The 25,508-nt window shown below is 45.6% G+C and overlaps 1 protein-coding gene across 9 annotated transcripts in view; it reads right to left on the bottom strand.

Annotated features, from left to right (window-relative positions):
• The window catches only part of LOC124038645 (neurexin-1a-like), an 819,670-nt gene that overhangs the window by 756,883 nt on the left and 37,279 nt on the right, over window positions 1-25,508 (bottom strand). For all 9 annotated transcript variants that reach the window (XM_046354744.1, XM_046354740.1, XM_046354738.1 and 6 more), the window contains exon 3: window positions 1,588-1,605. In XM_046354744.1, the coding sequence (XP_046210700.1) occupies window positions 1,588-1,605 (18 nt within the window). The remainder of the gene's footprint in view (window positions 1-1,587; window positions 1,606-25,508) is intronic.

The raw sequence follows: 25,508 nt of genomic DNA on the forward strand, positions 1-25,508 counted from the left end.
TTCCCCTCATCAATCTACACACAACGCTAATTTATAATTTAAAAAAAAACTGAAATTGACATATGTATTCATTTACATAAGTATTTAGACCCTTTACTCAGTACTTTGTTGAAGTACCTTTGGCAGTGACTACAGCCTCAAGCTTGTATTTGGGGAGTTTCTTCCATTCTTCTCTGCAGATCCTCTCAAGCTCTGTTGGGGAGCATCGCTGCACAGCTATTTTTAGTTCTCTCCAGAGATGTTAAAATCGGGTTCAACTTCTGGGTCTGGCTTGGCCACCCAAGGACATTCAGAAACTTGTCCCAAAGCCACTCCTGCTTTGTCTTGGCTGTGTGCTTTGGGTCATTGTCCTGTTAGAAGGTGAAACTTCGTCCCAGTCTGAGGTTCTGACAATTCTGGAGCAGGTTTTTATTAAGGATCACTATATACTTTGCTCTGTTCATCTTTGCCTTCCAGTCCCTGCCACTGAAAAACATGCCCAAATCCCTCTACCATAACTCTAGAGCTCTGTCAGAGTGACCATCGGGTTCTTGGTCACCTCCCTGACCAAGGCTCTTCTCTCCCAATTGTTCAGTTTGGCCGGGCGGCCAGCACTCGGAAGAGTCATAGAGATTCCAAACTTCTTCCATTTAAGAATGATGCACTGTGTGCTTGGAGACCTTCAATGCTGCAGAATTAATTTGGTACTTTTCCCGATATCTGTTCCTCGACACAATCCTGTCTCGGAGCTCTACGGACAATTCCTTCAACCTCATGGCTTGTTTTTTTTGCTGTGACATGCACTGTCAACTGTGGGACCTTATATAGACAGGTGTGTGCCTTTCCAAATGTTGTCCAATCAATTGGATTTACCACAGGTGGACTCCAATCAAGTTGTAGAATAATCTCTAGGCTGATCAATGAACCTGAGCTCAATTTCGAATCTCATATCAACAGGTATGACTACTTATTTAAATAAGTTATTTCTGTTTTCTAATTATTCTATATTTGATAAAATTGCTATAAACCTGTTTTCATTTTGTCATTATGGGGTATTGTGTGTAGATTGCTAAGGATTAGTTTTTATTTAATCAATTTTAGAAAAAGTCAAGGTGTCTGAATACCTTCCGAAAGGCACTGTACTTAGCTCAACTTTTGCCAAAACATTCACTGATATTCATTAACATTAACATCTATGGGAGATTTCAAGAATAGTAACAACTACATCAACATAAGTGAATGTTCCACATTTTGTCATCAGGATCATGATAAATAGTGTCTTTAAGAACAGCTAACTTTTCTGAAGCATCATTTAATTATCCCAAACCACTCGTTTCTCCTGAACCAATGACCGAGCACATTTTGCAACAACATCTACTCAGAAACACAAATGAGAAAAACATATGGAGCCGACTTACCATTTCAGTAGCACATTTTAACACCATTTCAGTAGCACATTAACACCATTTCAGTAGCACATTTTAAAACAATTTCCCCATGAAATACAGTATGTTAAGCCATGAGAACCACAGCATGGTTTCAGTGAATAAATCACAGAGGAAAGATGATAAAAACCATGACGAAGAAAAGAGAAAATTGAATACCCACCTTCAACACGGTTGTCTTCTGCAAGCAGATGGACGAATGGGCGGAAGGAGAAAGAGGAAAAGGAAGACATTCGTTAAGCAGCATGCAGACTGGTACAGGGCCGTTGCATGTCGTAACCATGCAAGGCAACACACATCACATGCAAAGTGCCCTACTTTGTACTTAAATCGACAACCCCTGCAGAGGGGAGGTCTCGGTGATTCAGAAGCCCTCCTAACTGGCGGGGTTTCAATGCTGCAGAGGACTTTGTTTGTTCAATGTTTGTTCAATGTCTGTTCAACTATATAAATTACTACTCTTTATAAGCTACTTATCTTGCTACTGATCCTGTTTTGTGATATATGACATCATAAGTATTTGATCATATGCCTACCTGGGATATAAGACACAGCTATATTTGTAAAAACTATGAGCTTGTTTGACCTTGAGTGGATTACTATGCCCCATCTGGATGGCTTTATGTTTGCTTTGTTGTTAGCTTGCCTGCTAGCTTGTTGTTAGTGTGTCAGCTAGCTTGTTGTTAGTGTGTCAGCTAGCTGTTGTTAGCTAGTCTGCTACAGTAGCTTGTTGTAAATTTGACTGCTAGCTTGTTGTTAGCGTGTCTGTTGTTAGTTTGTTAGCACAGTGCCAACTGTGCATGTACTCTTTCAATCCCATTTACTAGCCTGTCTGCTGTAAGAAATTATTGGGTACAGGATTACATTCAAGTGGGAGAAAACAACATGAGTTAGCAAATGTATTGGCGAAAGCTACAAAATGATATAAAATAAGGTGTGAAGTGGTTTTGAATAGGTGACATGCAGTATTCAGTGACAGTGAAATGGGGAGATATGATGCGGTGTTCGTCAGAAGAGAATGCTATATATATATTTAGGAATATCAGTCTTTATTTATTTTAAAGGCATAAACTGAAAATTGGCAAATGCAATAATACATTTTTGCCAGATGTGCAGTAACTGTTTATGGTGGGGACTGCTGAAAGAGAGGGAGTGTGTGTCTGGACTTATAAAGGGGCAGAGGGAGGGTTGAGTTGCATCAGGTCTGGATTTTAACATAATAGAACATGAGGTCACTTAAATTAACTCGTAAATAATCAGTAGTGAGCAGAGATCAGGTCCTTGAGGGGAGAATCACCCCGCAGTGAAAGTGAGATTTGTGACATGGTGATAAGGAATAAGGAACATACCCATTCATGTGTGGTCTAAAAACAGTAACAAGACCAAAAAAGTTGTTGATAACTACTGCCTGTTAGAGATAACTACTGCCTGTTAGAGATAACTACTGCCTGTTAGAGATAACAAATGCCTGTTAGAGATAACTTAGAGATAAGATAGGGCCAGCCAACGAGAGCGTACAGGTCGCAATGGTGGGTAGTATATGGGGCTTTGGTGACAAAACGGATGGCACTGTGATAGACTGCATCCAATTTGTTGAGTAGGGTATTGGAGGCTATTTTGTAAATGACATCGCCGAAGTCGAGGATTGGTAGGATGGTCAGTTTTACAAGGGTATGTTTGGCAGCATGAATGAAGGATGCTTTGTTGCGAAATAGGAAGCCAATTCTAGATTTAACTTTGATTGGAGATGTTTGATGTGGGTCTGGAAGGAGACTTTACAGTATAACCAGACACCTAGGTATTTATAGTTGTCAGAGCCATCCAGAGTAGTGATGTTGGACAGGCGGGCATGCGCAGGCAGCGATCGGTTGAAGAGCATGCATTTAGTTTTACTTGTATTTAAGAGCAATTGGAGGCCACGGAAGGAGAGTTGTATGGCATTGAAGCTTGCCTGGAGGGTTGTTAACACAGTGTCCAAAGAAGGGCCAGAAGTATACAGAATGGTGTCGTCTGCATAGAGGTGGATCAGAGACTCACCAGCAGCAAGAGCGACATCATTGATGTATACAGAGAAGAGAGTCGGTCCAAGAATTGAACCCTGTGGGAGCCCCATACTGCCAGAGGTCCGGACAACAGACCCTCTGATTTGACACACTGAACTCTACCAGAGAAGTAGTTGGTGAACCAGGCCATCATTTGATAAACCAAGGCTGTCGAGTCTGCATATGAGGATGTGGTGATTGACAGAGTCGAAAGCCTTGGCCAGATTAATGAATACGGCTGCACAGTAATGTTTCTTATCGATGGCGGTTAAGATATCGCTTATGACCTTGAGCGTGGCTGAGGTGCACCCATGACCAGCTCCGAAACCAGATTGCATAGCAGAGAGGGTATGGTGAGATTCGAAATGGTCGGTAATCTGTTTGCTGACTTGGCTTTCGAAGACCTTAGAAAGGCAGGGTAGTATAGATATAGGTCTGTAGCAGTTTGGGTCAAGAGTGTCCCCCCCTTTGAAGAGGGGGATGACCGCAGCTGCTTTCCAATCTTTGGGAATCTCAGACGACACGAAAGAGAGGTTGAACAGGCTAGTAATAGGGGTGGCAACAATTTTGGCAGATAATTTTAGAAAGAAAGGGTCCAAATTGTCTAGCCCGGCTGATTTGTAGGGAACCAGATTTTGCAGCTCTTTCAGAACATCAGCTGACTGGATTTGGGAGAAGGAGAAATGGGGAAGGCTTGGGCGAGTTGCTGTGGGGGGGGGGGGGGGGGCAGTGCTGTTGACCGGGGTAGGGGTAGCCAGGTGGAAAGCATGGCCAGCCGTAGAAAAGTGCTTATTGAAATCTCAATTATAGTGGATTAATCAGTGGTGACAGTGTTTCCTATCTTCAGTGCAGTGGGCAGCTGGGAGGAGGTGTTCTTATTCTCCATGGACTTTACAGTGTCCCAGAATTTAGTGTCCCAAAAGCTAGCCTTGGCCTTTCTAACTGCCTGTGTATATTGGTTTCTAGCTTCCCTGAAAAGCTACATATCATGGGGGCTGTTCGATGCTAATGCAGAACGCCATAGGATGTTTTTGTGTTGGTCAAGGGCAGTCGGGTCTGGGGAGAACCAAGGGCTATATCTGTTCCTGGTTCTACATTTCTTGAATGGGGCATGCTTATTAAAGATGGTTAGGAAGGCATTTTAAAAAAATTACCAGGCATCCTCTACTGACGGGATGAGATCAATATCCTTCCAGGATACCCCGGCCAGGTCGATTAGAAAGGCCTGCTCGCTGAAGTGTTTCAGGGAGCTTTTGACAGTGATGAGTGGAGGTCGTTTGACCGCTGGCCCATTACAGATGCAGGCAATGAGGCAGTGATCGCTGAGATCAAGGTTGAAGACAGCAGAGGTGTATATGGAGGGCAAGTTGGTTAGGATGATATCTATGAGGGTGCCCGTGTTTACGGCTTTGGGGAGGTACCTGGTAGGTTCATTGATAATTTGTGTGAGATTGAGGGCATCAAGCTTAGATTGTAGGATGGCTGGGTGGTTAAGCATGTTCCAGTTTAGGTCGCATAGCAGCATGAGCTCTGAAGATAGATGGGGGGCAATCAGTTCACATATGGTGTCCAGAGCACAGCTGGGGGCAGAGGGTGGTCTATAGCAAGTGGCAACGGTGAGAGACTTGTTTTTAGAGAGGTGGATTTTTAAAAGTAAAAGTTCAAATTGTTTGGGTACAGACCTGGATAGTAGGACAGAACACTGCAGGCTATCTTTGCAGTAGATTGCAACACCGCCCCCTTTGGCAGTTCTATCTTTTCTGAAAATATTTTAGTTAGGGATGAAAATTTCATAATTTTTGGTGGTCTTCCTATGCCAGGATTCAGACACAGCTAGAACATCCGGGTTGGCAGAGTGTGCTAAAGCAGTGAATAAAACAAACTTAGGGAGGAGGCTTCTAATGATAACACGCATGAAACAGACAGCTAGCCGGGCCATCGGTAGCAAGCTAACATAGCATGGAGGTCTGTTTTTAGCCACCTCGTGTGTTTCCGTCGGTAGGATTAGTGGGGTTCCGTGTGGAAAAGGGGATCAATCCAATTCGCAAAAAAAACAGATATAGTTTGAGGACCAAGAAAAAAGAAAAAAAATGTCCTATTCAGATAGCAGCCAATAAGAAAGCTAACGATTAGCGGGCCGCAGATGGGCGTTCAGGTAACGTCGCGACGGAGGAGCCAGCTGGATAACTCCCTTGGGCAGATAACGTCGGTATTCCAGTTGTGAAGACGTTGGCAGTAAAACGGGTCCGGATAGGTGATTGTAGCCCAGGAGTGGCTGATGGAACTCTTCAGCTGGCTAGCTCCGGAATAATTGATATTTGCTCCAGGATCGACGTAAGCCGATAGTCACATGGATAGCAGCAAGCTAGCTGCAAGATCCAGGTATAAATGTCCAGAGCTTGCGGTTGAAATCCGGGGACATGGGGAGAAAATAGGTCCGGTATGTTCCGGTCCGAGCCGCGCCGTACAAAACTGCCGATAGATTTTTGAGTTAAAGGATAGCTGATGACCACAAACCGTGGTTAGCTGAATACTAACGATTAGCCAGTAAAGAAGCTTACTATCTTCTGGCTAGCTTCTGATTAGCTTCTGGTTAGCTTCAGGCTAGCTTCTGGCTAGCATCTGGTTAGCTTCTATGGAGGATTACAGATTTGAGGTAAATAATACTTTCTTTTTTATATAGATTGGTGAGGCGGGTTGCAGGAGAGTGTTTTGAAGTTGAGTTTATGGAAAATAAAAAAAATATTTAAAAAGGTATAGGAAGAAAGTTGTAAATATATATATATATATTGTCATGTTTGTCATTTATTGTCATGTCTTGTCCCTGTGCTCCCCATGCTATTTCGTTTCCCTCTGCTGGTCTTGTTTGGTTCTTTCCCTCCTTCTATCCCTCTCTCTCCCCCTCCCTCTCTCACTCTCTCGCTCTCTCTTCTCTCTGTCGTTCCGTTCCTGCTCCCAGCTGTTCCTATTCCCCTAATCATCATTTAGTCTTCCCACACCTGTTCCCGATCCTTTCCCCTGATTAGAGTCCCTATTTATTCCTTTGTGATCCGTTCCTGTCCCGTCGGTTCCTTGTATTGTATTCACCATGCTGTGATTGCGTTTCGCCCTGTCCTGTCGTGTTTTTGCCGTGATTGTGTATCACCCTGTCCTGTCGTGTTTTGTGCCTTCATCAGATGCTGCGTGTGAGCAGGTGTCTCAGTCGACTACGGCCTGCGCCTACCCGGCGACCTGCAGTCTGTGGCCGCTTCTCCAGTTGTTTCCCCTCTACAAGTCTAGAGGATTTCTGTTATTCCGTTTTGGACTTTAATAAACTCTGTTTCTGTTAAGTCGCTTTTGGGTCCTCTTTCACCTGCATGACAGAAGGAACCGACCAAGGAATGGACCCAGCGACTTCAGACGCTCGTTACACTGCCGTCGAGATCCAAGGAGCCATGCTCGGCAGACACGAGCAGGAATTGTCTGCTGCTCGCCATGCCGTGGAAAACCTGGCTGCTCAGGTTTCCGACCTCTCTGGACAGTTCCAGAGTCTACGTCTCGTGCCACCTGTTACTTCCTGGCCTGCCGAGCCTCCAGAACCTAGGGTTAATAACCCACCTTGCTACTCCGGGCAGCCCACTGAGTGCCGCTCCTTTCTCACGCAGTGTGAGATTGTGTTCTCTCTCCAACCCAACACATACTCTAGAGAGAGCTCGGGTTGCTTACGTCATTTCACTCCTTACTGGCCGGGCTCGAGAATGGGGCACAGCTATCTGGGAGGCAAGGGCTGATTGCTCTAACGAATTCCAGAACTTTAAAGAGGAGATGATTCGGGTTTTTGACCGTTCAGTTTTTGGTGGGGAGGCTTCTAGGGCCCTGGCTTCCTTATGCCAAGGTGAACGGTCCATAACGGATTATTCCATTGAGTTTCGCACTCTTGCTGCCTCTAGTGAGTGGAACGAGCCGGCGCTGCTCGCTCGTTTTCTGGAGGGACTCCACGCAGTGGTTAAGGATGAGATTCTCTCCCGGGAGGTTCCTTCAGATGTGGACTCTTTGATTGCTCTCGCCATCCGCATAGAACGACGGGTAGATCTTCGTCACCGGGCTCGTGGAAGAGAGCTCGCATCAACGGTGTTTCCCTGCTCCGCATCGCAACCATCTCCCCCCTCTGGCTTTGAGACTGAGCCCATGCAGCTGGGAGGGATTCGCATCTCGAATAAGGAGAGGGAACGGAGGATCACCAACCGCCTGTGCCTCTATTGCGGAGTTGCTGGACATTTTGTTAATTCATGTCCAGTAAGAGGCCAGAGCCCATCAGTAAGCGGAGGGCTACTGGTGAGCGCTACTACTCAGGTCCCTTCATCTAGATCTTGTACTACTATGTCGGTCCATCTACGCTGGACCGGTTCGGGTGCTACATGCAGTGCTTTGATTGACTCTGGGGCTGAGGGTTGTTTCATGGACGAAGCATGGGTTCGGAAACATAACATTCCTTTCAGACCGTTAGACAGGCCTACGCCCATGTTTGCCTTAGATGGTAGTCATCTTCCCAGTATCAAATTTGAGACACTACCTTTAACTCTCACAGTATCTGGTAACCACAGTGAGACTATTTCTTTTTTGATTTTCCGTTCACCGTTTACACCTGTTGTTTTGGGTCATCCCTGGCTAGTATGTCATAATCCTTCTATTAATTGGTCTAGTAATTCTATCCTATCCTGGAACGTTTCTTGTCATGTGAAGTGTTTAATGTCTGCCATCCCTCCCGTTTCTTCTGTCCCTACTTCTCAGGAGGAACCTGGCGATTTGACAGGAGTGCCGGAGGAATATCATGATCTGCGCACGGTCTTCAGTCGGTCCCGAGCCAACTCCCTTCCTCCTCACCGGTCGTATGATTGTAGTATTGATCTCCTTCCGGGGACCACTCCTCCTCGAGGTAGACTATACTCTCTGTCGGCTCCCGAACGTAAGGCTCTCGAGGATTATTTGTCTGTGTCTCTTGACGCCGGTACCATAGTGCCTTCTTCTTCTCCGGCCGGGGCGGGGTTCTTTTTTGTTAAAAAGAAGGACGGTACTCTGCGCCCCTGCGTGGATTATCGAGGGCTGAATGACATAACGGTTAAGAATCGTTATCCGCTTCCCCTTATGTCATCAGCCTTCGAGATTCTGCAGGGAGCCAGGTGCTTTACTAAGTTGGACCTTCGTAACGCTTACCATCTCGTGCGCATCAGAGAGGGGGACGAGTGGAAAACGGCGTTTAACACTCCGTTAGGGCATTTTGAGTACCGGGTTCTGCCGTTCGGTCTCGCCAATGCGCCAGCTGTTTTTCAGGCATTAGTTAATGATGTTCTGAGAGACATGCTGAACATTTTTGTTTTTGTCTATCTTGACGATATCCTGATTTTTTCTCCGTCACTCGAGATTCATGTTCAGCACGTTCGACGTGTTCTACAGCGCCTTTTAGAGAATTGTCTCTACGTAAAGGCTGAGAAGTGCTCTTTTCATGTCTCCTCCGTTACTTTTCTCGGTTCCGTTATTTCCGCTGAAGGCATTCAGATGGATTCCGCTAAGGTCCAAGCTGTCAGTGATTGGCCCGTTCCAAGGTCACGTGTCGAGTTGCAGCGCTTTTTAGGTTTCGCTAATTTCTATCGGCGTTTCATTCGTAATTTCGGTCAAGTTGCTGCCCCTCTCACAGCTCTTACTTCTGTCAAGACGTGTTTTAAGTGGTCCGGTTCCGCCCAGGGAGCTTTTGATCTTCTAAAAGAACGTTTTACGTCCGCTCCTATCCTCGTTACTCCTGACGTCACTAGACAATTCATTGTCGAGGTTGACGCTTCAGAGGTAGGCGTGGGAGCCATTCTATCCCAGCGCTTCCAGTCTGACGATAAGGTTCATCCTTGCGCTTATTTTTCTCATCGCCTGTCGCCATCTGAGCGCAACTATGATGTGGGTAACCGTGAACTGCTCGCCATCCGCTTAGCCCTAGGCGAATGGCGACAGTGGTTGGAGGGGGCGATGTTCCTTTTGTCGTTTGGACAGACCATAAGAACCTTGAGTACATCCGTTCTGCCAAACGACTTAATGCCCGTCAAGCTCGTTGGGCGTTGTTTTTCGCTCGTTTCGAGTTTGTGATTTCTTACCGTCCGGGTAGCAAGAACACCAAGCCTGATGCCTTATCCCGTCTGTTTAGCTCTCCTGTGGCTTCTACTGATCCCGAGGGGATTCTTCCTTATGGGCGTGTTGTCGGGTTAACAGTCTGGGGAATTGAAAGACAGGTTAAGCAAGCACTCACGCACACTGCGTCGCCGCGCGCTTGTCCTAGTAACCTCCTTTTCGTTCCTGTTTCCACTCGTCTGGCTGTTCTTCAGTGGGCTCACTCTGCCAAGTTAGCGGGTCATCCCGGTGTTCGAGGCACTCTTGCGTCTATTCGCCAGCGCTTTTGGTGGCCGACTCAGGAGCGTGACACGCGCCGTTTCGTGGCTGCTTGTTCGGACTGCGCGCAGACTAAGTCGGGTAACTCTCCTCCTGCCGGTCGTCTCAGACCGCTCCCCATTCCTTCTCGACCATGGTCTCACATTGCCTTAGACTTCATTACCGGTCTGCCTTTGTCTGCGGGGAAGACTGTGATTCTGACGGTTGTCGATAGGTTCTCTAAGGCGGCACATTTCATTCCCTCGCTAAACTTCCTTCCGCTAAGGAGACGGCACAAATCATTATTGAGAATGTATTCAGAATTCATGGCCTCCCGTTAGACGCCGTTTCAGACAGAGGCCCGCAATTCACGTCACAGTTTTGGAGGGAGTTCTGTCGTTTGATTGGTGCGTCCGTCAGTCTCTCTTCCGGGTTTCATCCCCAGTCTAACGGTCAAGCAGAGAGGGCCAATCAGACGATTGGTCGCATACTACGCAGCCTTTCTTTCAGAAACCCTGCGTCTTGGGCAGAACAGCTCCCCTGGGCAGAATACGCTCACAATTCGCTTCCTTCGTCTGCTACCGGGTTATCTCCGTTTCAGAGTAGTCTGGGTTACCAGCCTCCTCTGTTCTCATCCCAGCTTGCCGAGTCCAGCGTTCCCTCCGCTCAAGCGTTTGTCCAACGTTGTGAGCGCACCTGGAGGAGGGTGAGGTCTGCACTTTGCCGTTACAGGGCACAGACGGTGAGAGCCGCCAATAAACGCAGGATTAAGAGTCCAAGGTATTGTTGCGGCCAGAGAGTGTGGCTTTCCACTCGCAACCTTCCTCTTACGACAGCTTCTCGTAAGTTGACTCCGCGGTTCATTGGTCCGTTCCGTGTCTCCCAGGTCGTCAATCCTGTCGCTGTGCGACTGCTTCTTCCGCGACATCTTCGTCGCGTCCATCCTGTCTTCCATGTCTCCTGTGTTAAGCCCTTTCTTCGCACCCCGTTCGTCTTCCCTCCCCCTCCCGTCCTTGTCGAGAGCGCACCTATTTACAAGGTACATAAGATTATGGACATGCGTTCTCGGGACGGGGTCACCAATACCTAGTGGATTGGGAGGGTTACGGTCCTGAGGAGAGGAGTTGGGTTCCGTCTCGGGACGTGCTGGACCGTTCGCTCATCGATGATTTCCTCCGTTGCCGCCAGGATTCCTCCTCGAGTGCGCCAGGAGGCGCTCGGTGAGTGGGGGGTACTGTCATGTTTGTCATTTATTGTCATGTCTTGTCCCTGTGCTCCCCATGCTATTTCGTTTCCCTCTGCTGGTCTTGTTTGGTTCTTTCCCTCCTTCTATCCCTCTCTCTCCCCCCCTCTCTCACTCTCTCGCTCTCTCTTCTCTCTGTCGTTCCGTTCCTGCTCCCAGCTGTTCCTATTCCCCTAATCATCATTTAGTCTTCCCACACCTGTTCCCGATCCTTTCCCCTGATTAGAGTCCCTATTTATTCCTTTGTGATCCGTTCCTGTCCCGTCGGTTCCTTGTATTGTATTCACCATGCTGTGATTGCGTTTCGCCCTGTCCTGTCGTGTTTTTGCCGTGATTGTGTATCACCCTGTCCTGTCGTGTTTTGTGCCTTCATCAGATGCTGCGTGTGAGCAGGTGTCTCAGTCGACTACGGCCTGCGCCTACCCGGCGACCTGCAGTCTGTGGCCGCTTCTCCAGTTGTTTCCCCTCTACAAGTCTAGAGGATTTCTGTTATTCCGTTTTGGACTTTAATAAACTCTGTTTCTGTTAAGTCGCTTTTGGGTCCTCTTTCACCTGCATGACATATATGCTGTCCGGTCCTCTGGCAGTCTCTATGGGGGTGCCACAGGGTTCAATTCTCGGGCCGACTCTTTTCTCTGTGTATATCAATGATGTTGCTCTTGCTGCGGGCGATTCCCTGATCCACCTCTACGCAGACGACACCATTCTATATACTTTCGGCCCGTCATTGGACACTGTGCTATCTAACCTCCAAACGAGCTTCAATGCCATACAGCACTCCTTCCGTGGCCTCCAACTGCTCTTAAATGCGAGTAAATCCAAATGCATGCTTTTCAACCGATCGCTGCCTTCACCCGCATGCCCGACTAGCATCACCACCCTGGATGGTTCCGACCTTGAATATGTGGACATCTATAAGTACCTAGGTGTCTGGCTAGACTGCAAACTCTCCTTCCAGACCCACATCAAACATCTCCAATCGAAAATCAAATCAAGAGTCGGCTTTCTATTCCGCAACAAAGCCTCCTTCACTCACGCTGCCAAGCTTACCCTAGTTAAACTGACTATCCTACCGATCCTCGACTTCGGCGATGTCATCTACAAAATGGCTTCCAACACTCTACTCAGCAAACTGGATGCAGTCTATCACAGTGCCATCCGTTTTGTCACTAAAGCACCTTATACCACCCACCACTGCGACTTGTATGCTCTAGTCGGCTGGCCCTCACTACATATTCACTACAAGTCCATGCTAGGTAAAGCTCCGCCTTATCTCAGTTCACTGGTCACGATGGCAACACCCATCCGTAGCACGCGCTCCAGCAGGTGTATCTCACTGATCATCCCTAAAGCCAACACATCATTTGGCCGCCTTTCGTTCCAGTACTCTGCTGCCTGTGACTGGAACGAATTGCAAAAATCGCTGAAGTTGGAGACTTTTATCTCCCTCACCAACTTCAAACATCAGCTATCCGAGCAGCTAACCGATCGCTGCAGCTGTACATAGTCTATAGGAAAATAGCCCACCCATTTTCACCTACCTCATTCCCATACTTTTTTTTATACTGTTTTTATTTATTTATTTTTCTGCTCTTTTGCACACCAATATCTCTACCTGTACATGACCTGATCATTTATCACTCCAGTGTTAATCTGCAAAACTGTATTATTCGCCTACCTCCTCATGCCTTTTGCACACATTGTATATAGACTGCCCATTTTTTTCTACTGTGTTATTGACTTGTTAATTGTTTATTCCATGTGTAACTCTGTGTTGTCTGTTCACACTGCTATGCTTTTATCTTGGCCAGGTCGCAGTTGCAAATGAGAACTTGTTCTCAACTAGCCTACCTGGTTAAATAAAGGTGAAATAAAAAAAATAAAAAAATAAATATACGGGACACGACAAGACGAGGACAAAGGACGTCTGACTGCTATGCCATCTTGGTGAAAATTGTATAATTGTATATAGTATAATATAGTATAATATAGTATATATAAGTTATATAAGATAAGTCATATAAGATAAGTAATATTATATATATAGTATAAGATATGTGATATAAATACATAATATAAGATATAAGTAATATAAGATATGTTACAGTATAAGTGATAACTATAGAATGAGTCCTTTCTTCATCTGGCAGTATGGTGTCGTCATGCAGGTATACCTACAAGTTGGACATAAGGCCAAACAGCCTAGCGCCCATCAGATGAAACAAGTATCCATCCTACCTCTCCTCAATGGTTTCAGGCCCTGATTCAAGCCATTTATTGACCAGGAAACTTACCAGCACATCAGCTCCCCTTCCAAATCAGACACCATGCACCACAACCAACCAAAATGTGAGAGCAGCAACATTTTGTGAACAAAATAGGACGCAAATGATGTAATAATGAAGAGAATCACAATTATGTGATTTGTGATTTTGTTATGATAAGAGGAAATGTTGAAAATGTATGTCTGTCATTTATTCAATTGTGCTCGGAGGACGTACAATGAGTGTAGGCTATATATACAGCTCTGTCTGAGTTGTTAGAATGGGCATGGAAGGAAATATTAGGCACTTTGTTCACAAAAGGATAGCTTGATGATGAGAAGCACGCTGCCTATTCAAAAAGCATTCTGGGGTGGCAAAAGGCATTGAACTGGCATGGTGATGTGGCAACAGTAGCGATGAGAGGAGAAATGTCAAAAAGCAGGGTCTGTTTGCTGATATCTTAGTATCTTAGGGTCTCTATAGCTGTGTCTTAGTTATCATTCCACTGGAACACCTTATCATTGGAAACATTTCACCGGGGTGAGAGAGTGTTCTTTGAATTGTTAGAATGTGACTGTATTTTGACAAGGATAACAGATATCTTTGTGATGAACGTATCATTCTAATAAAATGGTTTTCGATCCACAATCTGTCCAATGATTTTATCACAGTTTTATTATTCTGTTTCCAGTGTTTCCCTTCCTCTTATTTTAGTCATTTTAAAAAATACTTTACTTTTTGAAATAAGAATCACATCCAATGGAATCTGCTTTACTGTAATTTAACTTTGATAAAAATGAGTTCATCCAGCCCTGTAGTTTAATGCACTCTTAACAATCTACACATCCAAAGAAATAGACAAGTAGGGTCAAGGAATCTCTATGGCAACCTAGGACAATGTCTAGGAACAGCCAATAAGTACAAACCAAGACAGACAATGACTAAAGCTAACAGATGTTCAAATCATGGTTTCAGTCAATTCCATACTGAACTTAAATTGAAAATTCTTAATTCATACCAGTAGTTTCATTTTCTGACCCAAACTGTTGAACACTGTATTCCGTTGTAACGGGTGTCGTCGTCTGAAGACACTAAACACTAAACAAAACCAAGGTGCAGAAAACACTAAACAGAAAATAACTACCCACAAAGCATAGGGGGAAAAGCTACCTAACTATGGTTCCCAATCAGAGACAACGATAGACAGCTGTCCCTGATTGAGAACCATACCCGGCCAAAACAAAGAAATACAAAAACATACAGAAAAGAACATAGAATGCCCACCGAAATCACACCAAACCAAAATAGAGACATAAAAAGCTCTCTAAGGTCAGGGCGTGACAGACCCTCCCCCTCCCCCCAAAGGTGTGGACTCCGGCCGCAGACCTGGGTGGGCAAACCAAAATAGAGACATAAAAAGCTCTCTAAGGTCAGGGCGTGACAGACCCTCCCCCTCCCCCCAAAGGTGTGGACTCCGGCCGCAAAACCTGAATCTATAGGGAGGGTCTGGGTGGGCAAACCAAAATAGAGACATAAAAAGCTCTCTAAGGTCAGGGCGTGACAGACCCTCCCCCTCCCCCCAAAGGTGTGGACTCCGGCCGCAAAACCTGAATCTATAGGGAGGGTCTGGGTGGGCAAACCAAAATAGAGACATAAAAAGCTCTCTAAGGTCAGGGCGTGACATCCATGTTAACTATACTAGCTGAATGTGCTGCATGACATAGTGACATGTAGAGCCCATGATTATAGTCAAACCGCTAGCTAGTACACGCATACAGTACAGATCTCTACCCGGAGCATAACATCACCTCTCCACTTCTTCAACTACTTCAAATCACATGGCCACTTCCCTTGCATAGAGCTGTATTTAATCAACACCAATATTGCTTTTCTTTAGCCTGTACACTGAATTTGGGACAAATAATTTGGGACAAAACGTTCACCGAACCCTAAACCTCAACTTCATCTTGTAATAAATCATGTGGATATTGAGCTTGAGGTGACTAAACTGCTTGGAGTAACCCTGGATTGTAAACTGTCAAGGTCAAAATATATTGATACAACAGCAGCGAGGATGGGGAGAAGTCCTAGTTTGTCGCACCTGGACTAGTGTTCAGTCGTGTGGTTAAGCACCACAAAAAATGACTTTGTTCAGAAGAGGGCAGCACTGCTGGCCCTTGGATATACACAGAGAGCTAATATTAATAACATATATGTCAATCTATAGGAGAGATTGACTTCATCACTAATTGTATTTATGAGTATGGCAGCAGCTAATGGGGATCCATAATAAATACAGGTAAAAATAACTTTCCACACACAGACTGCATTCATAAACATATGTATTCAATCAGTAGCAATGTGGAAATCTGTTAGAAATTAAGCCATTGCTCATTTCATCTAACCAGCTCCCATACAGTCAACACATACAGTTCAACACTGAACCTCCCACCTTACCATTGCCAAATCAGTGGAGAAATTGAACCTGACTGATTATCTCTGGAGAAACCTGAAAATAGTTGTGCAGCGACACTCTCCATCCAGCCTGACAGAGCTTGAGTGGATCTGCAGAGAGAAACGGGAGAAACTCCCCAAATACAGGTGTGCCGAGCTTGTAGCGACATACCCAAGAAGACTCGAGGATGTAATCGCTGCCAAAGGTGCTTCAACAAAGTACTTAGTAAAGGGTCTGAATACTTATGTACATGTGATATTTCCATTTTTTTTAAACTGTTTTTGCTTTGTCATTACAAGGTATTGTATGTAGATTGATGAGTGGGGGGGTGGGCAATTTAATCAATTTTAGAATAAGGCTATAAAGTAAAAACAAAATGTGGAAAAAATCAAGGGGTCTGAAAACTTTACAATTATAGATCACCTGTACTCCACACACAGAGACGCGTACAAAGCTCTCCCTCGCCGATCATTTGGTAATTCCGACCATAACTTTATCCTCCTGATTCCTGCTTACAAGCAAAAATTAAAGCAGGAAGCACCAGTGACTCGGTCTATAAAGTGGTCAGATGAAGCAGATACTAAACTACAGGACTGTTTTGCTATCACAGACTGGAACATGTTCCGGGATTCTTCCGATGGCATTGAGGAATACACCACATTAGTCACTGGCTTTATCAATAAGTGCATCGAAGAAGTCGTCCCCACAGTAACTGTACGTACATACCCCAACCAGAAGCCATGGATTACAGACGACATTCGCACTTAGCTAAAGGGTAAAGCTGCTGCTTTAAATGTGTGGGACTCTAAACCGGAAGCTTACAAGAAATCCTGCTATGCCCTGCGACAAACCTTCAAACAGGTAAAGTGTCAATACAGGGCTAAGATTGAATCATACTCCACCGGCTCCGATGCTCATCTTATGTGGCAGGGCTTGCAAATTATTACAGACTACAAAGGGAAGCACAGCCACGAGCTGCCCAGTGACACAAGCGTACCAGACGAGCTAAATCACTTCTATGCTCGCTTCGAGGCAAGCAACACTGAGGCATGCATGAGAGCATCAGCTGTTCCGGACGACTGTGTGATCATGCTCTCCGTAGCCAATGTTTTTTTATATTTTTTTTCACCTTTATTTAACCAGGTAGGCTAGTTGAGAACAAGTTCTCATTTGCAACTGCGACCTGGCCAAGATAAAGCATAGCAGTGTGAACAGACAACAGAGTTACACATGGAGTAAACAATAACACAGTGGAAAAAAAGAGTCTACAGTATATACATTGTGTGCAAAAGGCATGAGGAGGTAGGTGAATAATTACAATTTTGCAGATTAACACTAGAGTGATAAGCCAGCCGCACCAATGTGTTGCCAGGTACACCGTGCACCTGGCAATCTTGGTTAGCGCTCACTGCGCCCGGCCCGCCGCAGGAGTCTCTGGTGCGCGATGAGACAAGGACATCCCTACCAACCAAGCCCTCCCTAACCCAGACGATGCTAGACCACGGACCTCCCAGTCGCGGCCGGTTACGACAGGGCCTGGGCGCGAACCCAGGGACTCTGATGGCACAGCTGGCGCTGCAGTACAGCGCCCTTAACCACTGCGCCACCCGGGAAGCAGTTTGGAGGTGTTTGACATGAGTCTGGAAGGAGAGTTTACAGTCTAGCCAGACACCTAGGTACTTATAGATGTCCACATATTCTAGGTCCACCTGCTTAGGTCTGTTAAATTTCTTTGCTATTTATTTATTTTGTCAGTTTGTTTTGTCTGTTTTTTTTCAATTACTAAAGAGTTTAACAACCTTAATTGCATTGCTGCTTCTGGCTGCATCAAGCTGGTATCACAGTATGATACTCCCTTTCTAGACAACTGCTAAACAAACAAAGAAGCAGTAAAACCAGAAAGAAAACACAAAAGCCTTAAGGGGGAAAATAGAAGTGACTAAGCAGCCTCAAAGGTCAATGCCACAAATTATATTGATTCAGAAAAATGTATCAATTTGTTGTTACAATTTAGGCCAAATCAACAATAATGAGAGTGTGTGGCAATCCCTCAGCTGTGCAGTCTGGTTTTATCTCCACACACACACACGCACACACGCGCACACACTCGCACACTCGCACACACACTCTCTAATGTATCCCAACAGACCAGAGGAGGGTTATAGTTGCATCTCTTATTCTCCACAGACCACAGTTAGTCATGAGAAAGAAAGAGAGCGATATAGATGCGGGAGAGAGGGGGGGGACTGGAGAGAAAGTGAGATGGGGAGAGGGGGGGACTGGAGAGAAAGTGAGATGGGGAGAGAGGGGGACTGGAGAGAAAGTGAGATGGGGAGAGAGGGGGACTGGAGAGAAAGTGAGATGGGGAGAGGGGGGGGACTGGAGAGAAAGTGAGATGGGGAGAGAGGGGGACTGGAGAGAAAGTGAGATGGGGAGAGAGGGGGGGACTGGAGAGAAAGTGAGATGGGGAGAGAGGGGGGGACTGGAGAGAAAGTGAGATGGGGAGAGAGGGGGACTGGAGAGAAAGTGAGATGGGGAGAGAGGGGGACTGGAGAGAAAGTGAGATGGGGAGAGAGGGGGGCCTGGAGAGAAAGTGAGATGGGGAGAGAGGGGGGGCTGGAGAGAAAGTGAGATGGGGAGAGAGGGGGACTGGAGAGAAAGTGAGATGGGGAGAGAGGGGGGGACTGGAGAGAAAGTGAGATGGGGAGAGAGGGGGGACTGGAGAGAAAGTGAGATGGGGAGAGAGGGGGGACTGGAGAGAAAGTGAGATGGGGAGAGAGGGGGACTGGAGAGAAAGTGAGATGGGGAGAGAGGGGGGGACTGAAGAGAAAGTGAGATGGGGAGAGGGGGGGACTGGAGAGAAAGTGAGATGGGGAGAGAGGGGGACTGGAGAGAAAGTGAGATGGGGAGAGAGGGGGGGACTGGAGAGAAAGTGAGATGGGGAGAGAGGGGGGACTGGAGAGAAAGTGAGATGGGGAGAGAGGGGGACTGGAGAGAAAGTGAGATGGGGAGAGAGGGGGACTGGAGAGAAAGTGAGATGGGGAGAGAGGGGGACTGGAGAGAAAGTGAGATGGGGAGAGAGGGGGGGACTGGAGAGAAAGTGAGATGGGGAGAGAGGGGGGACTGGAGAGAAAGTGAGATGGGGAGAGAGGGGGGACTGGAGAGAAAGTGAGATGGGGAGAGAGGGGAGTAGAGAGAAAGTGAGATGGGGAGAGAGGGGTGTGGAGAGAAAGTGAGATGGGGAGAGAGGGGTGTGGAGAGAAAGTGAGATGGGGAGAGAGGGGGGGACTGGAGAGAAAGCGAGATGGGGAGAGAGGGGGGGACTGGAGAGAAAGCGAGATGGGGAGAGAGGGGTGTGGAGAGAAAGTGAGATGGGAGAGAAAGGGGAAGGGGTAATGGAACGATAAAGAAAAAAGGAGAGATGGAGAGAAGAAAATGATGGGGGCCAAGTGACCAGCCACTCTTGATGGAAATCGATAAAACCTGCAGCTGGAAGCTTGAGGTACGGTGCAGAATTTCAGGGTTACATCCCAAATGCCACCCCATCCCCATAGGCCTCTGGTCAAATGTGGTGCCCTATATAAGGAAATAGGTTGTCATTTGAGACAAACACACTATTTCCTCACTCACCAGCTGATTCTGCTGGCACTTGTATCCAGGGCCAGCACAACCTGGGCTTTATCTAGCCTATCATGAGCACTTTATTGATCTGAAGTCGAGCTTGCATGGCTAGCTAGCTAGGTATTAAACCAGTGCAATGAAATCTGAGCTATTAAGGCTAAGTAACAAGTGATCTACCGTACACGGCCACACCTCAGAGCTTGGTTCCTCTCTAGGTTTCTTCCTAGGACCCTAACTTTCTAAGGAGTGTTTCCAAGCCACCATGATTCTACATCTGCACTGCTTGCTGTTTGGGGCTTTAATGCTGGGTTTCTGTATAAGCACTTTGTGACATCTGCTGATTGATCTATTAGGGAGGAGGTTTATACAGTAACTATCTATTAGGGAGGAGGTCTATACAGTAACTATCTATTAGGGAGGAGGTCTATACAGTAACTATCTATTAGGGAGGGGGTCTATACAGTAACTATCTATTAGGGAGGAGGTCTATACAGTAACTATCTATTAGGGAGGAGGTCTATACAGTAACTATCTATTAGGGAGGGGGTCTATACAGTAACTATCTATTAGGGAGGGGGTCTACTATAACTATCTATTAGGGAGGGGGTCTATACAGTAACTATCTATTAGGGAGGAGGTCTATACAGTAACTATCTATTAGGGAGGAGGTCTATACAGTAACTATCTATTAGGGAGGGGGTCTATACAGTAACTGTCCAGTTGTCTATTCTTCCTTTGTTTCATTGAAAATGTTGAGCTGAAACAAGAGATTGAAAGGCTTAACATATTGTGAAAATGTAGGCCCATGGTACATTATTGTTCTGTAGAATACACTAAAGCAATGTGAAACTGAAAAACCTCAGTGGAAATAGCAACATTAGTTCTGCCAATACCATAAAACAGTAATATACTATCACTACCCCATGAAAGATTTCCTGGTAACAGCTTCTCCACTCCCTATTGAATACCGCCAGTATGTATGTAGCCAACAAGCTTACTCTGGTGTGAATCTATGCACAGTAGCTACAGTAGCTATGCCAGTATATTTTCTCAGTCCCAATCCCCAATACACTGTTATTATATACTGTATAGTTCACTGCTAGACTAGCTATGTCAGTATCTGGTTTTCAATCCCCAATACACTGTTATTATATACTGTATAGTTCACTGCTAGACTAGCTATGTCAGTATCTGGTTTTCAATCCCCAATACACTGTTATTATATACTGTATAGTTCACTGCTAGACTAGCTATGTCAGTATCTGGTTTTCAATCCCCAATACACTGTTATTATATACTGTATAGTTCACTGCTAGACTAGCTATGTCAGTATCTGGTTTTCAATCCCCAATACACTGTTATTATATACTGTATAGTTCACTGCTAGACTAGCTATGTCAGTATCTGGTTTTCAATCCCCAATACACTGTTATTATATACTGTATAGTTCACTGCTAGACTAGCTATGCCAGCCTCTGGCTTTCAATCCCCAATACACTGTTATTATATACTGTATAGTTCACTGCTAGACTAGCTATGCCAGCCTCTGGCTTTCAATCCCCAATACACTGTTATTATATACTGTATAGTTCACTGCTAGACTAGCTATGCCAGCCTCTGGCTTTCAATCCCCAATACACTGTTATTATATACTGTATAGTTCACTGCTAGACTAGCTATGCCAGCCTCTGGCTTTCAATCCCCAATACACTGTTATTATATACTGTATAGATCACTGCTAGGCTAGCTATGCCAGCCTCTGGCTTTCAATCCCCAATACACTGTTATTATATACTGTATAGATCACTGCTAGGCTAGCTATGCCAGCCTCTGGCTTTCAATCCCCAATACACTTATTATATGGAGGCAGGGCTTTCTCCTATAGAGCTCCATTTTTATGGAACGGTCTGCCTACCCATGTCAGAGACGCAAACTCGGTCTCAACCTTTAAGTCTTTACTGAAGACTCATCTCTTCAGTGGGTCATATGATTGAGTGTAGTCTGGCCCAGGAGTGGGAAGGTGAACGGAAAGGCTCTGGAGCAACGAACCGCCCTTGCTGTCTCTGCCTGGCCGGTTCCCCTCTTTTCACTGGGATTCTTTGCCTCTAACCCTGTTACGGGGGTTAGAGGCTTGCTGGGGCTCTCTCGTGCCGTCCCTGGGGGGGGGTGCATCACCTGGGTGGGTTGATTCACTGTTGTGGTCGGCCTGTCTGGGTTCCCCCCTTGGGTTGTACCGTGTCGGAGATCTTTGTGGGCTATACTCGGCCTTGTCTCAGGATGGTAAGTTGGTGGTTGAAGATTTCCCTCTAGTGGTATGGGGGCTGTGCTTTGGCAAAGTGGGTGGGGTTATATCCTTCCTGTTTGGCCCTGTCCGGGGGTGTCCTCGGATGGGGCCACAGTGTCTCCTGACCCCTCCTGTCTCAGCCTCCAGTATTTATGCTGCAGTAGTTTATGTGTCGGGGGCTAGGGTCAGTTTGTTTATCTGGAGTACTTCTCCTGTCCTATTCAGGTGTCCTGTGTGAATCTAAGTGTGCGTTCTCTAATTCTCTCCTCTCTTTCTTTCTCTCTCTCGGAGGACCTGAGCCCTAGGACCATGCCCCAGGACTACCTGACATGATGACTCCTTGCTGTCCCCAGTCCACCTGGCCATGCTGCTGCTCCACTTTCAACTGGCCTGGGCCCTAGGACCATGTCCCAGGACTACCTGACATGAGGACTCCTTGCTGTCCCCAGTCCACCTGGCCATGCTCCTGCTCCAGTTTCAACTGTTCTGCCTTACTATTATTCAACCATGCTGGTCATTTATGAACATTTGAACATCTTGGCCACGTTCTGTTATAATCTCCACACGGCACAGCCAGAAGAGGACTGGCCACCCCACATATGCTCTCTCTAATTCTCTCTTTCTTTCTCTCTCTCGGAGGACCTGAGCCCTAGGACCGTGCCCCATGACTACCTGACATGATGGCTCCTTGCTGTCCCCAGTCCACCTGACTGTGCTGCTGCTCCAGTTTCAACTGTTCTGCCTTATTATTATTTGACCATGCTGGTCATTTATGAACATTTGAACATCTTGGTCATGTTCTGTTATAATCTCTACCCGGCACAGCCAGAAGAGGACTGGCCACCCCACATAGCCCGGTTCCTCTCTAGGTTTCTTCCTAGGTTTTGGCCTTTCTAGGGAGTTTTTCCTAGCCACCGTGCTTTTACACCTGCATTGTTTGCTGTTTGGGGTTTTAGGCTGGGTTTCTGTACAGCACTTTGAGATATCAGCTGATGTACGAAGGGCTATATAAATAAATTTGATTTGATTTGATTTATATACTGTATAGTTCACTGCTAGACTAGCTATGTCAGTATCTGGCTTTCAATCCCCAATACACTGTTATTATATACTGTATAGTTCACTGCTAGACTAGCTATGCCAGTATCTGGCTTTCAATCCCCAATACACTGTTATTATATACTGTATAGTTCACTGCTAGACTAGCTATGCCAGCCTCTGGCTTTCAATCCCCACACTGTGCTACTTTAATACAGTTGATACGTGGACAATGAGAGTCCACCCGCCTGTTCGGCTTTTTCCACAGTCGTCCTTTACTCCTTTATCTGCTATGTTCCAGACAGAGGGGATTGTGGGAAGGAACATATGCGCTGAAGACCTTTCTATTCTTTGACATCTTGTGGGTCGTCCGACTGCCTGCCTGATCCAATGGAATAATCATAAACAGACTAGTTCATAGTTCTAATAAACTTCATCCGAGGGATTGACAATGATGGGGATAGTATTGCAGTTGTGGATTTAAATCTTTATTTTTGGTATGCCATAGATTATAGTCTCAACAGTGATGTGATGATGCCATGCTGCGGTGGAATTAAGGAGATAATACGACATAGAGGATCAAAAATGTGGCTATTTCAGCATAACAATGCAACCTAGAGGATCATATGTTTGGCAATTTCAGCATATTTCAGAGACATCATAAAACACAAGCTATAAATAATTTGTAGCAAGCTGCTCATGAAATTAGAGCAACTAGCTTTTCTCTTTTTAAACCACTCACTATAGTTAACTAAATAGTATCTTACTATGTGAGGTTCTTCTTCATATTAGCCTTTAATACCACTAGCAGACATAGTTATTCAAACATTATTGCAATATGCAATTGGACTCCAAGACTATGGGAAAAATGTAATTTCATCATAGACATAGTAAGAGCAGTGTAAATTATTACTGCACGTGCTGTAAAAATGAGAGACTCAGTTTGAGTCCTGTCCTTCCTCCTTCCTCTAGCATTACAACTACTGATCGTGGGCCTGCTGAGTCTAAGAGCGTCTGCTAAATGACTTAAATGTAATGTAATGTAATGCTAGAAAATGCTGTTTTAACTCGCCAACACACACACCGGGATCTAAGGATCTATCCTTCCTTCTCCTCTGTGTGGAGAATCTCTTTCCTCAGTATCTCAATCCAATCAGATTCAGATTTCCAAAGCAAACATCCAATAAACAAGCAGCTAAATGAGATTGGGTTTAGCATATAAACAAAGCTATGTTTCTGTAGCTAAGTGCTACATGGAAACATAATTACACTGGCTAGGCTAACATTGCTAAGTGCTACACTACACTATCAATGTAATGGTCTGCATCATTTCCAATCCCCCCATATTTACAAAAAAATATAGTGAACAAACATAAACGCAACATGCAACAATTTCAAATAGTTACAGTTCAAGGAATTCAGTCAATTGAAATAAATAAATTAGGCCCTAATCTATGTATTTAACATAACTGGGCAGGGGCTCAGCCATGGGTGGGCCTTGGAGGGCATAGGTTTACCCACTTGGGAGCTAGGCCCACCCACTGGGGAGCAAGATCCAGCGAATCAGAATACATTTCGCCCCACAAAAGAGGCTTTATTACAGACAGAACAGCTACGGTGGGAATTCCTGCAGTCAACATGTCACGAATCCCGCTTCCTGAGTCTGTGTTTGCCTGTGTTTCTGTCCTGGAGTGTGTTTCCGGTGTCCTGGAACGCACCCTGTCTGGTTGCCAGGCAATGTAGCCAGTTGGGAGTTCTGATTACCCACACCTGTATCCCATCAGCTATCTGCACACCTGGTCCTGATCATCATCTCTCCTCTTCATAAGCCCGGACCTGACATCCATTCCCTGCCGGATCGTTAGCCATGAACAGTATGTTGTGCCAGAGTATCAGCCTCAAGTTGGATAGAATTTGTTTTGTTGTTTTTACGTATTGCTTGCCTTAAACTTACCTCCGTTTGTTCTGTCTTCAGTTACTCACCCGGATCATTTACCCCATTCCCGCCTGGTCGTTGGAGGATTCCGCTACCCCATTGGATGCACCTATTTACTCCCATCAACTCACCACCGCTGCCCGCTACGCCACCTGGATATATCTACCCATTCACATTCACCTTCTTCCTACTCTCCTTGTCCTGGTCTGCTTCTGGGTTCGATTTTGAAAGAACGTGACACAACATGCCCATTGCACGCTCATTCAAAACTTGAGACATCTTTGGCATTGGGTTGTGTGACAAAAATGCCCATTTTAGAGTGGCCTTTTACAAGGCGCACCTGTGTAATGATCAGCTTCTTGATTTGCCACAGCTGTCAGGTGGATGGGGATTGTCTTGACAAAGGATAAAATGCTCACTAACAGAAATGGGAAGGTGAAGAGAAATAAAATGTTGTGGGTATGGAACATTTCAGGGATCTTTTATTTCAACTCATGAAACATGGGACCAACACTTTACATGTTGTGTTTATATTTTTGATCCTTGTATATATTCCTTCTTTATTATTTTCTCCTAACCCTACCACCTCTCCCATAATTGGAGTAAACTAATGTAAAACAATACTTAGGCTACTACTTCTACTACCAGCTTATACATACTATATACATTTTACGGACACAGGATATTTCTCAATAGGTATGTGAAGAAAAATATGTAAAAAAACGAAAAAGACGCAATATATACAGGGGACAGGACGACACGACTTACTGCTACGCCATCTTGGAAACGATATCTTGTAATATCATCAACC

Source organism: Oncorhynchus gorbuscha, linkage group LG06, assembly GCF_021184085.1.
Source record: "Oncorhynchus gorbuscha isolate QuinsamMale2020 ecotype Even-year linkage group LG06, OgorEven_v1.0, whole genome shotgun sequence".
NCBI lineage: Eukaryota > Metazoa > Chordata > Actinopteri > Salmoniformes > Salmonidae > Oncorhynchus > Oncorhynchus gorbuscha.